This window comes from Cnephaeus nilssonii (genome assembly GCF_951640355.1).
Source record: "Cnephaeus nilssonii genome assembly, chromosome: 6".
Taxonomy (NCBI): Eukaryota; Metazoa; Chordata; class Mammalia; order Chiroptera; family Vespertilionidae; genus Cnephaeus; species Cnephaeus nilssonii.
The window spans coordinates 47,274,005-47,288,964 of record NC_137077.1 but is presented as its reverse complement, the minus strand read 5'-3'; the positions used below and the strand labels follow the sequence as shown (position 1 = coordinate 47,288,964).

At 52.9% G+C, this 14,960-nt stretch overlaps 1 protein-coding gene across 2 annotated transcripts; it reads right to left on the bottom strand.

Annotated features, from left to right (window-relative positions):
• Positions 1–9,744: 9,744 nt before the first annotated feature.
• Positions 9,745–13,066, bottom strand: PRPH (peripherin; the record flags this gene model as incomplete). 2 transcript variants are annotated; one of them, XM_079773549.1, is made up of 9 exons in its annotated part: positions 9,745–10,004; positions 10,248–10,327; positions 10,555–10,604; positions 10,699–10,919; positions 11,010–11,135; positions 11,236–11,403; positions 11,801–11,896; positions 12,047–12,107; positions 12,522–13,066. In XM_079773549.1, 9 exons carry the CDS (start codon positions 13,064–13,066, stop codon positions 9,936–9,938), a joined length of 1,416 nt encoding a protein of 471 aa, XP_079629675.1. In that variant the 3' UTR covers positions 9,745–9,935. The 2 variants fall into 2 exon arrangements, with proteins under 2 accessions (XP_079629675.1, XP_079629674.1); XM_079773548.1 differs by having other exon boundaries at positions 9,745–10,001.
• Between the last annotated feature and the right edge of the window lie 1,894 nt (positions 13,067–14,960).

The window sequence follows — 14,960 nt, the reverse complement described above, 5'->3', positions numbered from 1 at the left end:
AATAGGAGCATTCTGGAATTCTTCAAGTCAGCTCTGTAATCCTATCTAATAAAGAGGGAATATGCTAACTGACCATCATGCCCTCACAAAGATAGCAGTGCTCACAGCCAATAAGGAGGAAATATGCTAATTGACTGCCACACCCTCAAAGATGGCAGCACCCACAGCCATAAGATGGTGGCGCCCAGTCCCCTCAGCCCTGCCAGGGTGGCAGGTGCACGCCATGGCCAGGCCTGCTCCCAGGTGGGTCCAGCTGCTCAGTGCGCCTGCCTCTGGAGTCCTCCAATTCCCTCAGCCCCCCAGCCACCTAGGGCTGGCCTGAGGTGCAGGCAAGCCTTGGATGGCAGCTGCCCAGCCACACAGGGCCGCCTGAGGCTTGCACTGCCAGCAGTGGCAGCAGCAGAGGTCTGATGGGGACGTCACCTTGCCCTGATCACTGGGTCACCTTCTGCCCCTGAGGGCTCCCGGACTGTGAGAGGGGGCAGGCCGGACTGAGGGACCCCCGCCTACAGTGCATGAATTTTTATGCATCGGACTCTAGTCTATTATATAAAAAGCCTGTGGTCATCATGCCATCACGCTGTAATGACCGATCAGCAGGAGGCTGCGTGTGTGGGGTGGGTGGGGCTGCGTACGTGGTGGGGCTGCATGTGAGGTGGGGCTGCGTGCACAGCGAGTCGAGGGCGGGTGGGAGGGGACTTGACTCTGGAGGACTTGACCGGAGGTGTGAGTGGGTTTCTAGGTCCTGCCTCCTGCCGTGGCGGTGCGGTGGTGGCAACCATGGGACTCTTTCTGGGTTCTGGGTCTCACGCAATTTTGTGCGCTAGCCCCTAGTATGTGTTATATATGTAACTCAGATATAATATATGATATATATTTTTGCTTATGATAATGTTTCTTTTCTTTTTCTTACTTATCATAAGGTTTTGACATCTTTAAAAAAAAAACAAAAAACACCAAAACCTTTCGAACTGGAGAGACTGCATCCCAGCACCAGCTAGTTCTTAAAGGTAGCAGAGGACTCCCCTGGAGCATCCCTTTCACATGCAAATGACCGTTCTATAGTTAGAGCCTGCGGAAAGGGTTCATTCTAGCCGACCCCAAACTGTTCACCCTGCCCTGCCTGGCCTTTCCCTTGGGAACGCCAATAAATGTGGTGGCCTACCCTCTTCTCTCCCTCCTGTCTTCTGCCACTGGACCAAAACCCATAGCTCCCCTGTGACGCTGTGTGGCATGTGGTGACCCCTCTCTAGGACCTCTGAATATAATCAACTTTGTTTTCCTATTTCTTTCTGTGTCTCCTCTTGGAGCTGAACTTGACTGACCATCATAAGGAACACAAAAGCTGAATTTTACATTTCAACAATTATAATTTTTATTTCCAAGGTCTCTAATTGTTCTTTTATTGTAACTATCTATTTTTATGGAGATTAGATTATTCCTTATCTCTCTAAGAATGTTAATTATATTCATTTGAAATATTGGTTCTACTTGGTCTCAGCTATAAGCTCTTTTTAGTATTTTTTTTTATAATTCAGGTAAAATTCATATAACATAAAATAAAACATTGTAAAGTGAGCACCAGTGGCACTTAGTACATTCACAGCGTTGTATAATCACCATCTCTATCTCTATCACCAAAACATTTTCATCACCTCAAAAGGAAACCGCATACCCACAAATCAGTTACTACTTATTCTCCCCTCCCCCAACGCATGGCAACCACCAATCTGCTTTTTGTCTCCCTAGTCCAAATATTTCACACTAGAGGCCTGGTGCACAAAATGTGTGCATGGGGGGGGGGAGGGGTCCCTCAGCCCAGCCTGCACCCTCTCCAATCAGGGACCCCTTGAGGGCAGTTGGACATCCCTCTCACAATCCAGGACCGCTGGCTCCTAACCACTCGCCTGCCTGCCTGCCTGGTCACCCCCTAACTGTCTGGAAGGAAGTCGGATGTCCAGAAGATGTTCAGTCACCCGGTCTAATTAGCATATTACCCTTTTATTAGTATAGATAAGTGGAATCATATATATGTGGCCTCCTATGTCTGGCTTCTTCCACCTGGCATAATGTTTTCAAGACTCATCCATGTTGTAGCATGCATAAGTACTTCATTCCTTTTTATAGCTGAATAGTATTTCCTTATATGTATATATCACACCTTGTTTATCCATTCACCCTTTGATGGACACTTGGGTTGCTCCCATGCATGCACATGCACTTGTTAGAGTACCTGTTTTTAATTATTTTAGGTGTAATATCCATGAGTGCAGTTGCTGGTTCATACGGTTTAACTTTTTGGGAACCTGCCAAACTTTTCCACAGCAACTGAATGATTTTACATTTCCACCAGCAATGTATGGGGGTACCAGTTTCTCTCCATTCTCCCCAACACCTGTTATTTTCTATTTTTTTCTTTTTTTTAAAGTATATTTTATTGATTTTTTACAGAGAGGAAGAGAGAGGGATAGAGAGTTAGAAACATCGATCAGCTGCCTCCTGCACACCTCCCACCGGGGATGTGCCCACAACCAAGGTACATGCCCTTGACCGGAATCGAACCCAGGACCCTTCAGTCCGCAGGCTGACGCTCTATCCACTGAGCCAAACCGATTTCGGCTATTTTTTTCTTTTTTAATAGCATTCTAATAGGTGTGAAATGATATCTCAAGGTTTTGCTTTGCATTTCTTTAATAACTAATAATGTTGGGCATCTTTACATGTGTTTGTTGGTCGTTTGTATATCTTCTTTGGAAAACATATATTAAGTTCTTTGCCCATTGGGTAATTGATTTGATTAAGTTAAGGAGTTTGAGATGGGGGAGATTATCCTGGATTATCTGGTGTACCCAATGTAATGACAAGGATCCTTATCAGAGGGAGGCAGGGGGAGCAGAGTCTTAGAAGAGATGATAACGGAAGCAGAGGTCAGAGTGACGCCCTGGCTTTGAAGATGGAAAGGGCCAGAGGCCAAGGAAAGTGGGCAGTCTCCAGACCCTCCAGCCGGACCATAGATCTGTCATCCCATTTTAAGTGAATTTTTTGTTTTGTTTTGTTAACCTTTGCCCGAGGATATTTTCACCCTGACTTGGGCCAGGGATCAAGCCTGCAACCAAAGTATGTGCCCTTGACCGGAATCAAACCTGGGACCCTTTGGTCCACAGCCTGACCCTCTATCCACTGAGCCAAACTGACTAGGACTGTCATCCCATTTTAGACTTCTGACCTCCAGCACAGTAATAAATTTGTTGTTTTAAGCCACTAAGTTTGTGGCAATTTATTACAACAGCAATAGGAAATGTATACAGTATGAAAAAAGGTTGCTGCACATGCTTGAGCTTTCCCCTTGAAAGGGAAAAAGCACTTTGATGTTTACACTGTTAAAGAATAACTGGAGCCTGGCTGGTGTGGCTCGGTGGTTGAGTGTTGACCAATGAACCTGGAGGTCAAGGTTTGATTCCCGGTCAGGACACATGCCCAGGTTGCAGTCTTGATTTCCACTGTAGAGTGTGCAGGAGGCAGCCGATCCATGATTCTCTCTCATTATTGATGTTTTTATCTCTCTCTCTCCCTCTCCCTTCCTCTCTGAAATCAATAAAAATGTATTTTTAAAAAAAGAATAACTGGAATTGTGATCCTTAGTTTACAACGTATAAAGTCCCTTGTTACCTTGCTGAGGGAAGCAGTTTAGGGGCCATATCACCCATTCTCCTGCCTCCAGTATAGCAAGTCCCCTCAACTCTGCATGAATCATCTCATTTAATCTTCTCAACAATCCTATGGAGTAGCTGCTGTTTATTTTGCAGATGAGGAAACCAAGGTAAAGAGAGGTGAAGTACCCCTCCCAAGGCCATACATCTAGTAAGTAGAAGATCCTAAGATTTAAATGCAGATTTTAACCACGATGTCATGTGTTAAATAAAAATTGTACCTTTCACACTCTTCATTCGTTTAAAAATATTTGCTTGAACTGTGAGATTTTTATAACACGTGTCAAAAACAGGTTTAGGAACACATACAGTCCACATTAGTTATGCATTCAACATTTGTTAACTGGTGGGAGCGGAGGTGTACAGGGCCGAAGCAGCCTGTTGGCTCCAACAAGAGCTCCGTGTGTGGATATCCGTTATGCCTCACGGAAGGAATGGAGGGTGCCAGTTAATCTGCAAGGCTAGGAAAGTGGGCATCTTCTGTGAAAGGAAGCGAGAGCAGAACCAAAGAAAGCCCTAGAAGTTGTTACTCCGTTGCTATCGGGCATGGAAGCCCTAGGACAATGGAAGCCACGAGTAAGAAGAAACTATGAGTCAGCAAAAACCAGAGTGGAGGGCGAGCTCATTCGCTCACTGTGACAGGAGCAGTAGAAGCAGCAGGACCCTGGGCCCCGGAGCAGTGTGCTCCGGCGGCTGAGGGCGCTTCCTGGCCCCGCTGAGCCTCTGTGAGGCCCCACGGGCTGCAGAGCCCATTCTTCCTGGGAGGCAGGTCACACGGGTGTGTCTAGGCTCCAGTGAAGCAACTGCCACTCCACCCCGGCAGCTGCAGTTACCTCTGTGTGTAACCTCACAATGGACTGCCTGAGATCGTTGGTTACATTCTGTTCTTTGCAACCCAAATAACTGAACTGCCTCTTCCACGCACGGCAAGTGGCCCCTGAAGAATTTCCACGGCCACAGCGGGCACTCCCTGGGGCCCAGGACCCAGTGCCCACCACAGCCTGATTCTCTCCAGGAAGAGTATGAAATGAACGTGGCCACATCCTTCCTTTTGAGATGACCTTCTTATAGATGTCCTGGAAACTACCTCCCTTCTCCAACGAGCAGCGTACAATAAAATCAATGTGGTATAAGCTTTCTTAATTACAGGCAAATCCCACCTTGTCTTCCTGAGGTTAGCATCAGATCCTCTTGATTAGAATTGGATTTTGAGTTTTCCTAAAACTTTTCAATCACAGCCAAGTCTGGGATGATGTCATTTTGTACATGGCTGGGCCCTTTCATGACAACTTGATTCTTTCTAATTCTCCTCAACATTTAAACAGGTTCTAGTCTGGTTGTCTTTCTTTCTTTCTTTCTTTCTTTCTTTCTTTCTTTCTTTCTTTCTTTCTTTCTTTCCTTCCTTCCTTCCTTCCTTCTTTCTTTTTTTTTTTTTACCAAAATCCAAGGCAAAAAATGAATTTTATATGGCAACCCAGTGCACATGTACATAAATACATTGAAAATAAAAGTTTTGCCACACTAAAATTTTTCTATTCTTTTAAAATATTGATCTTGACACAATAATTGTGTAACAGTGTTTCACGACTCAGAGTTTGAAAATGATTGGTCATGTTTCTCTTTTCTTCAAAGTCTCACTTCTCAAACACAGGTCTTTCTTTGCTCTGGTTCTTCCTTTTTTAAAAAAAATATATTTTATTAACCTTTTACAGAGAGAAAGGGAGAGGGATAGAGAGTTAGAAACATCAATGAGAGAGAGACATCAATCAGCTGCCTCCTGCACACTCCCTACTGGGAATGTGCCTGCAACCAAGGTACATGCCCTTGACCGGAATCGAACCTGGGACCCTTGAGTCTGCAGGCGGATGCTCTATCCACTGAGCCAAACCGGTCAGGGATGGTTCTTCCTTTTAACTGTCAAACATCTCGAGGCTAGTCTGCTCCCCGTCCCTCATCTCTCATTCACTCTTCATTTGAGCAGGTTTGTCTCTGACCCTCCCCTGGCTGGATCTCACGGAGGTCTCACACATCTTCCTTGTTGATAAAACCCAAATGTCCCAACTGTCGTCTAGCCTGGGCGTCCAGCCGCTCCTTCCTGAGAGCTGGCTCTGACAGTGGCTTCCTGGGGCCGCACTCTCCTAATCCTCCCCCTACACCTCTGCTGCTTAATCCTCAAGATTATCTTCTGCTGCTGCTCTAGGAGCCTCCCAAGGCCCTTCTCTTCCCTCACTTTATACACCGTTCTTAGGTAATTTCATTTCTTCTCACGTAGCACACCTGAGAGGCCCCACGCCCCTGTCTTCCATTCAACCTCTTCCTTTTATCCCATGCATATCACAGGCCACGGACTCTGATATGAAAGTTTGCAGCCGAAACCGGTTTGGCTCAGTGGATAGAGCGTCGGTCTGCGGACTGAAGGGTCCCAGGTTCGATTCCGGTCAAGGGCATGTACATTGGTTGCAGGCACATCCCCGGTGGGGGGTGTGCAGGAGGCAGCTAGTCGATGTTTCTCTCTCATCGATGTTTCTAGCTCTCTATCCCTTCTCCCTTCCTCACTGTTTAAAAAAAAAAAGAAAGAAAGTTTGCAAACCTGAAATTTTGCTCACTTGAAAACATTTGTAACTCTAAAGCGTTTGTCTGCTTTTCTCTAGTGACATTTCTCCTCTGAGGTAATAATTGCCGCTGAATCAAAGGGAGAGAAGGCAAGTGGTATAAAGAATGTGAGTCCACAGCCATAAAAAGTGATGAAATACTGCCATTTGCGACCACACGGATCTCGAGACTATCATACTAAGTGAAATAAGTCAGACGGAAAATGACAAGAACCACGTGATTTTACTCAGATGTGGGATATTAAACAAAAAGCAACAAGTGAACAAACAAAACAAACCAACTCTTAGACACAGACAACAGTATTTTGGATACCAGAGGGGAAGGGAGTGGAGGGAGGATGAAGAGGATAAAGGGGTAAAATTGTGGTGATGAAAGGAGACTAGACTTGAGGTGTGAGCACACAACGGGATGTGCAGATGATGTATTATAAAGCGGTAGATCTGAAACTTACATAATGTTATTAACCAATGTTACCTCAGCAAAAAAATTTAAACAAACAAAAGAAATGAAGTGGGAGTGTGAATATAGGTGTGCCTGTGTGTGGAGGGTGCCTGAGGGAGGTGGAGATCCTGGCGATGTTTACCATGGACACTGCAGTTGGTTCCTCACATCTATCCCATACCAGACAATTGGCCAAACCAATGGGTGCCTTTCCCCTGGCTACTTCATCGCTCTAGGAGTGGACACACCAATAGCCTTAGCCGGACAGACTAAGGGAAAGGACTCCTAACTCATCCCTGGGAGGTCGGAGTTACAAGGAGATGAGGCTTTTCTCTTTCCTCCACTGGCTGTGAAGAGAGAAGCCTCACTCAGCAGCTTCCAGCAGCCACTTGGGACCCGAGGAGACCATCCCGAGGACAGAGCTCCCCCGGAGGCTGAGCAGAACCGTGGATAGAGCCTGGGCCCTTGATGACATCATTGAGCTGCCGAATCAACCAACTCAGTCGGCCTGCCTCTGGCTCCTGTTACATGAGATATTCCTTTACTTCCTTTGTTCTTTTTTTAAAAAAAAATGGGGTTATATGCTACTTGTAGAAGAAAGCATCAAAGCAGAAAGATACTGAAAGACTCGGTACCTTAAACCAGGCGTCCTCAAACTATGGCCCACGGGCCACATGCGGGTGTTTTTGCCGTTTTGTTTTTTTACTTCAAAATAAGATATGTGCAGTGTGCATAGGAATTTGTTCATAGTTTTTTTTTTAACTATAGTCCGGCCCTCCAACGGTCTGAGGGACAGTGAACTGGCCCCCTGTTTAAAAAGTTTGAGGGCCCCTGCCTTAAACTATCCCATCACACCGGACTCCAGACCTGTGGCTCCATCGGCTGGCCAGCCTTCCTCCTGATTGCTCTCACGCCCAGTAAGTCCAAAACTGACTTGTTGTCTTGGGCCGCCTCTCCCATGACCCGAATTCTCCCTGTTTCTGTGAAAGCTTCACCATCTGCCTGTTTGCTCAAGCCAAAACCTTGGGTCACCTTTGCTATTCCCTTTTCCCTCACCTGCCAATCTCTCCCTGGGCACTGCAGATTCTACTCCTTGAATATGTCTCAAATCCATCCACTTCTCTGCCCAACATCATCTTTTGCATGTTTCACTGCAGCAGCCTCTGAACTGGTCCTCCATCTCCTTCCAATTGTTTTTGCACACTACAGCTAGACTGGTTTTTCTAAAATGCAGATCTAAACACTTTATCCTCCTGGTTAAATCCCTTCCCTTTAGGCTACATTCTGAATGCCTCAATGGGGCATATAAGATCCTCCATGACCGGTTCTCATTTCATCTTTCCAACCTCAACACCATTCCTCCCTTTCTATCCTGCGCTCCAGCATTATAGAAATACTTTTCATTTCCAAACTTGCTCCCTTACCTCTTGGCTGACATTTACCTGGAAAGTCCTCCTCCTCCCCTGCTTCCCCTGATCGACTCCTGTTTGCTCCTCGGCGCTCCGTGTGATGGCACCTCCTTTGAGAAGCCTTACGTCCAGGCTGTGTGAGGTGCTCCGCTCCGTGTTCCCACAACCCGCCTCCTTCCCCGGTCACAGCTCTCCTCACCAGCTCGGAATTGTCTTTCTCGTTGTCTATCTACCCAACCCGGACTGTGAGCTTCTTGAGAGCGGACTCTAGCTCATTTCCTTCACCTAGCACTGCAATTGAGTGAAGAAGATCATTCAAAATCCAGAGGTAGATTTTAAATATTTTAAAAAATTTATTGATTGAGAGAGAGAGCGAGCGAGCGGAACAACACCAATTTGTTTTGTTTTTATTAACCCTCACCTGAGGATATTTCTCCATTGATTTTTAGAGAGAGTGGAAGGGAGGGGGAGAGAGAGAAACATCGATGTGAGAGAAACACATCGATTGGTTGCCTCCCACATGTGCCCCAACCAGGGCTGGGGATCAAGCCTGCAACCGAGGTACACACCCTTGAGATGAATAGAACCCTGGGACTCTTCAGTCTGTGGGCTGATGTTCTATCCACTGAGACAAGCCAGCTAGGTGAGAAACATTGATTTGTTTTTCCACTTATTTATGCGTTCATTGGTTGATTCTAGTATGTACCCTGACTGGAGATCGAACCACATTGAACCCACAACCTTGGCATATTGGGATGATGCTAACCGAGCTACCTGGCCAGGGCAGAAGTGGGCATTTTCAAGTAGGGGGAGGGGTGGTAGTGGCAGAATCTGATTTACTGGCTACGTGTTGATTAGGTTTAAGTGGATGCCAGGGACAGGCTAGGGGAGAGACTACTGAAGCAGATAGTGTGACCCAGGCCAGAGATGATGGTGGCCTGGACTAGAATGGTGGTAGGGGTGATGGGGAGAACTGGACAAGCTTGAATGAATTAAGAAAAAAAAATTAACAGAATTGCCTGGGGTGGGGAGGCAAAGAAAAAAAAGGGGTGTAAGATGAGTTGAATTCTAATTTGGGCAATAGAGGTTCTAATGGTGCGTTCTTCCAAGGTGGGGAATCCAAAAGGAAGAACATGATTGCAGATGGTAGAGAAGGAGTTGAGCTCAGTCTGGGACATGTTGAATCTGTGGGCCCATGGAACACCCAGAGGCAACTGGGCATTCAGGGCTGCAGAGGGGGAACAGAAGTTGGAAAGAATGGACAGAGAGGTAGGAGAAAAGCCAGAAAGGTAGACAGGAGTCATTGATGCCGCCTAGCGGGATGCACGGATAGTGGGATGCAGAAAAGAAATGGCTAGAGACAAGGAGAAACACTGCTGAGCCTCCTCCTCACAGGTACCACCACTCCCACAGACACAAATGCACGACAGAGGTTTCTTTGACAGCAGTTTATTTGGTTCATAAGTTAAACTCAGACCCTGGCCCACCCCCTGATCGTGGGATCGTGGCAGAAGTAGACTTGGGAATCGTTGGCCTCTTACCAAGGTCAGAAAAGGGGAACACATGGGTCATATCTATATTCAGGGCAGGGAGAGGCTCAGCTACAGCTGCCCGGGTAGGGTTTGGCTAGAGGCCAGGGAAGGGGTGACTGGTACACCCCCTAGATGCATGCAGATGGAGAGGAGACTAATTCAGGGCTGGCGTTAGGGTATGGGCTTTCAGTAGGCCGAGGGCAGGGCCAGGGAGTTCTGGACCAAGGCGTTCAGTAGCTGTGAGTAGAGGACTTGTCCAGCTCACTGCGCTGCTCCTTATGGGACTCTGTCACCACCTGCTGGGGGCAAGGCATGTGAAGGGCACAAACCATTCAGTACCACCCTCCTCCCAGCTCCTTTGGGACCTGGTATCTCCCCTCTGGCATAAAAAGCTGAGGCTCCAATCTATCCATCTACCTTCTCTGTCTCCCTCCCACCCCAAGAACCACTAACCCACAGTATCCTAAGATCAGCTGCAGCCAAGCTGGGGCTCAGAAATAATATTGGAAACGATGGGGTCCTGGCCCCGTGTCCCATCTCACCTCCCCATTCCGGGTCTCAATGGTCTTAATCAGAACCATCTTCCGGCTCTGGCTGTCCTGCGGAGGCTCCACCTCGGGCACTGGAAAAAGCAGGTGAGGGGGGAAGAGGCTTGGCGATTACCTTCTTTTAAGCCCTCATACCGACTGTGAGGGGAGGGGCAGGACTTAGCAAGAAGGACGAGAGTAGACCAGGATTCAATAGTTCACAGGGAGACACAATCCCTGGGCAGAGCCATAGCAAGAGTCGGGTCAGGGCAGAAGAGGACCAGGGGACAGACCGGCTGGAGGCCAGGCGTGGGAGACTCACCAGTCGTCCTTATGTTAAAGGATGCGAAGGAATGGACGGGCACGGAGATCCTGGGGGCGAAGCAAGTGGTTAGCTCCTCTGCCCAGCCCCGAACACATCCCCTCCATGACCACACCCTGCCACCCCCGGCCGCCCCGCCCCCACCGGCTCTCCTCGCCCTCCAGCAGCTTCCGGTAGGTGGCGATCTCGATGTCTAAGGCCATCTTGACGTTGAGGAGCTCCTGGTACTCGCGCAGGTGCCGCGCCATCTCCTCCTTGAGCTGCCTCAGCTCCTCCTCGAGGCGCGCGTTGCCCGCCTGGTACCCGCCGGCCTCCAGGGCAAACTGCTCCTCCAGCTCCCGCAGCTGTCTGAGCAGCGCCTCGTTCTGGGGCGGGGGCGGGAGCACGGTCAGGGAGGGAACCGCCTTCCCTGCGCCCCCCCCCCCCCCCCGGCCGGCGGGCAGCCCGGTGCTCACCGTGCCTCGCAGCCCGTCCACCTCGCACGTCAGGCTCTGGATCTGGCGTCGCGACTCGTTCATCTCCTGCTTGGCCTGGCGCAGGGCCTCGTGGTTCCGGTTGGCGGCGTCCGACAGGTCCGCGTACTGCAGGGTGGCGGGCAACCCCGGTGTGGGCCGACAGGGTGCGCCGCCGCCCAAGCGCCCTACCCTCTGGGGTCCTCCCAAGCCCTCTGGGCTCTCCCACCTTGGACTTGTACCACTCCTCTGCCTCCTGCATGTTCTTCGCTGCGATGCTCTCGTACTGCGCGCGGATGTCCCTCAGCGCTGCTGTGAGCTCGGGCTTCACGGTCGCCTCCACTTCGACCTGCTGCACCTGCTGGCTCTCCATGTTCACCTGCATGTCTCGCAACTCCTGCCGCCCCGGACGACAAGACGTCGAGTTCACCGCGCAGATCCCACGCGGGCCGTGTAGTTGGCGCACAGAAAAGAGCACAAACACTTGAGTGAACAAAAGGGGGCGCCAAGGAGTGCCGCGCACAGGACGGCGCAGCCTGAGCCCGGCCCACACTGAGCCCGCGGCTAGGTTGTCGGGTGCAGCTCCGCTGTTCGCCACCAGGTGGCGCGTGGGCGGGAGACAAACCACCTGTAGGCCGAGGTGGCGGGGCTGTCGTCTATCCACAGAGTCTCACTTCGCTTCCCCGGGGCCATTCCTCCGCTGCATCTGCCAGTCTCCTCCGGAGCTTGCCTCCTAGCTCCAAAGAGACCACTCCCAACCTCCGAAGCCTCCCCTGACATCCGGGTTCACCCACCTCCTCATGCAGCTTCTTGAGGAACTCAATCTCATCCATCAGAGATTCAATCTTGCGCTCTAGCTCCAGGCGGGCCAGGGTTGCATCGTCCACGTCCTTCGTGGAGCAGCAGTGGGGGTTCAAGAGCAGGGAGGGGCTACTCAGCACGAGGAAGAGCCTCTGAAGGCTTCTGATGGCCTCCCCGCACCCACAGATGCTACCCTGGACACACAGGGAGACGGAAATCCACGCGGGGCCCGGGCTCACCTTGCGGAAGAGCACGAGGTTGTGCTCGGCGTCCTCCCGCTTGTGTGTTTCGTCCTCCAGCCTGGTGGGAAGAGTGGGCAGAGGCGCAGAGGCTGAGCTGCAGGGTCACCATCCTCCTGCACCTCCCCCCCCCCGCCCCCCAGGATCTGGGGTACTGCCCAGGACTCCCAGGAGGGGTCTTCAGGCTGCCTGATGGGCGCGCCCCATGTTCTGTCTAGTGGGCTGGGAGCTGAGCGGAGGCCGCTTTATACACGGAGAGACAGAGCCACTTTGCCTCCCAGAGACTCAGCCAAGTGGTAGAGGGAGGGCAAGGATGCTGCCGGCACACGCCCTCCCGGGTCGAGCCTGGCAGCACCTCCCTGGGGCGGCTGGGGGAGAGGGAAGGGAAGGGAAGGGAAGGGAAGGGAAGGGAAGGGAAGGGAAGGGAAGGGTGGGGCAGCCTCCTCGAGGTCGCCGCCCGGCCCTGCCCCCTGACCTCTGCTTGAGCGCCGCCAGGTCCTCCGCCAGCCCGTCGCGCTCCACCTGCACCCGGTCGCGCTCGCGGCCCAGCAGCTCCAGCTCCCGGCGCAGCTCGCGCAGCTCCTGCTGGCACAGCTGGTCGGCGCGCGCCGGCTCCTGGCCCCGCGCCTGGCTCAGCTCCCCGCGCAAGGCCGCGTTCTGCTGCTCCAGGAAGCGCACCTTCTCGATGAAGTTGGCGAAGCGGTCGTTGAGCTCCTGCAGCTCCTGCTTCTCGTTGCTGCGCGTGGCCAGGAACTCCTGGTTGAGGGCCTCGGTCAGGGAGAAGTCGAGGCGCTCCGAGGGCAGGCGCAGGAGGGCGCTCGCGCCGGCCCGGGGCCCGCGGAAGCTGCCCAGACGCACGGAGGAGCTGGAGGACGCCGAGCCCAGCAGGCGGCTGCCCGAGAACCGGGAGCTGGACGAGTAGGAGAAGGCCCCGGGGGACAGTGAGGGCGGCGGCCCGAAGGTGCGGCGATAGGAGGTGGAGCTGATGCTGCTGGCCCGCAGGCCCGACGGGTGGCTCATGGTGACCGAGGACGGGCAGTCGCGGCTGGCGGAGCGGGTCCCAGAGCCGCAGACCGCGGCGAGGAGGCTTTATACCCCCGCAGGCTCGGCGGGGGCACGGGCAGCTCCTCCCACTGGCCTGACTGTGCGGCTAAGTGGGGAGGGGGACGCCCCACCCCTGCAGCAGCGGGAGCGCCGCACCCTCCCTCCCTGGTTGCTGGCGCCCTGCCTGCTGGGTTCCCCCTGTTGCTGGTAGGGAAGCAAGCGGGGATGGCGACTGCAGGCCCCAGGCAGGAGGGGTTGGAGGTCAGCGCTTTCAGCAAGCATCCAGAGCTGGAGAAGAGGGTGGGAGGGCTGATGTGAGCTGGGGTCCCTGCCTGGAAGACCTGGTAAAAACGGGGGGACGGGAGGACCGAGGGCTTCCGGCACAGTACGGAGGAGGTGGCTCAGGTAGATGGAGAGCTGGCCTGGCGTAGGCCCCAGAGCCTGTGTCTCCAATCCCCCCCCCACCCCCCAAGGCTATGCCCTGCGTTCACCTGCTGTCAGTTGCCTCCTTTGTCACCTCACCCAGCGAGATTTGGGGAACAGGAGGGGAGACGCGGCTAAGAGAGTGGGGAGGGCGGCCTCTCTGTAATCCCCAGGGCCAGTGCGGGCTGCTGCCTGGCGCCAGCTCTGCGGCTAATGGGCTGGCCACTTCTCCTCCCCCTCCCCGGACACTTGGCCCCGGGGCTGCTTGCTTATGTCTCAGCTTTGAAGACACAGCTCCCAACCCTGGGCCCATCCAGGCCCTAACAGGGTGGGCACATCAGAAGGGGCTGCGGGTGACTGGGCCCAGCTCCGGGACCCACTGGGCAGGGTCTGTGTCCTGCCAGAAGCTGAGCTGACGGAGCCAGTGTATGCCGTCTGGCTTTGCTGGATTCTCCCTTCCCCCAACCAACTGCTGCGCAGTCATGGCCTTACGGGAACCAGGACGATTCCTGAGGTAGGAAGGGGAGGGGGCTGAGGGGTGGCGGCTGCTGCCAAGGCTGAGAGATGGATGGACTGACAGGAACGGGTTTCCAGTACTAGGGAGGTGCAGGTACCCAAGGATGGGTGGGGCTGGATGGGGAAGAGATGGGGAAAGAGAAGGTGCCCATCCCCAACGGTTCAGGGACTGAAAGAGGAGAAAGAAGGCCACAGAGCAGATGCACAAGCCTGTGCACACAGCAGACGCATATGTATAATAGCACTGCATACCTATGTGCACACACATTACACACACACCACGCCCCTTCCTCCCCTCCCCACCCTGGAGTTAGCTGGAAGGCTGAGGTCCGGCCTTTGCATGTCAAATGGCTTCCAGAACGCAGGCCCAGGCTGCCGGGGAGTGGACAGGGGCAGCTCGCAGGGTCTGCAGGAGCCGGGGTGCTGAGACCTTCGGCGTTTGCCAGGAGCCAGGGGGCTGCTGCCGCGGGGGACTCCAGGGCTCTCCAGGAGGGACAAGTCTGCCTTGGGTTGACCCTGAGGACAAGAGCTGGGCATCTGGGCAGGCAGGTTTGGGACTCCGGGTTGGCTGTCTGGCTGAGGCGGTGAGGAGGGTGGCTCCCTGGCTGCCAGCTCCCTCAGCATTGCAGGGCAGAGCAGCCTCCCCCCCTTTGTGTGTCCGTCCTCTGAGAAGGCCAACGCCCAAGCGCAGGCTCACATCCCCACCGCCTCTTCTCTCCAGGCCCCTCCTTCCTTCCGGGCCATTAGTCTCTCCCTGCACAGCTGCCAGGTCCTTCTCCTTGATGGGTCTGTTCTGGTTGCCAGGGGAATGGGAAGAGGGAGGATGGGAGAGAGGGAACAGACATACCAGGACCTGTCCCCTGGAACCCCTGGGAGTGGGGAGGGAGCAGGTCCTGCCTGGGCTGGGAGTAAGGGTCTTGGTAGATGTGAG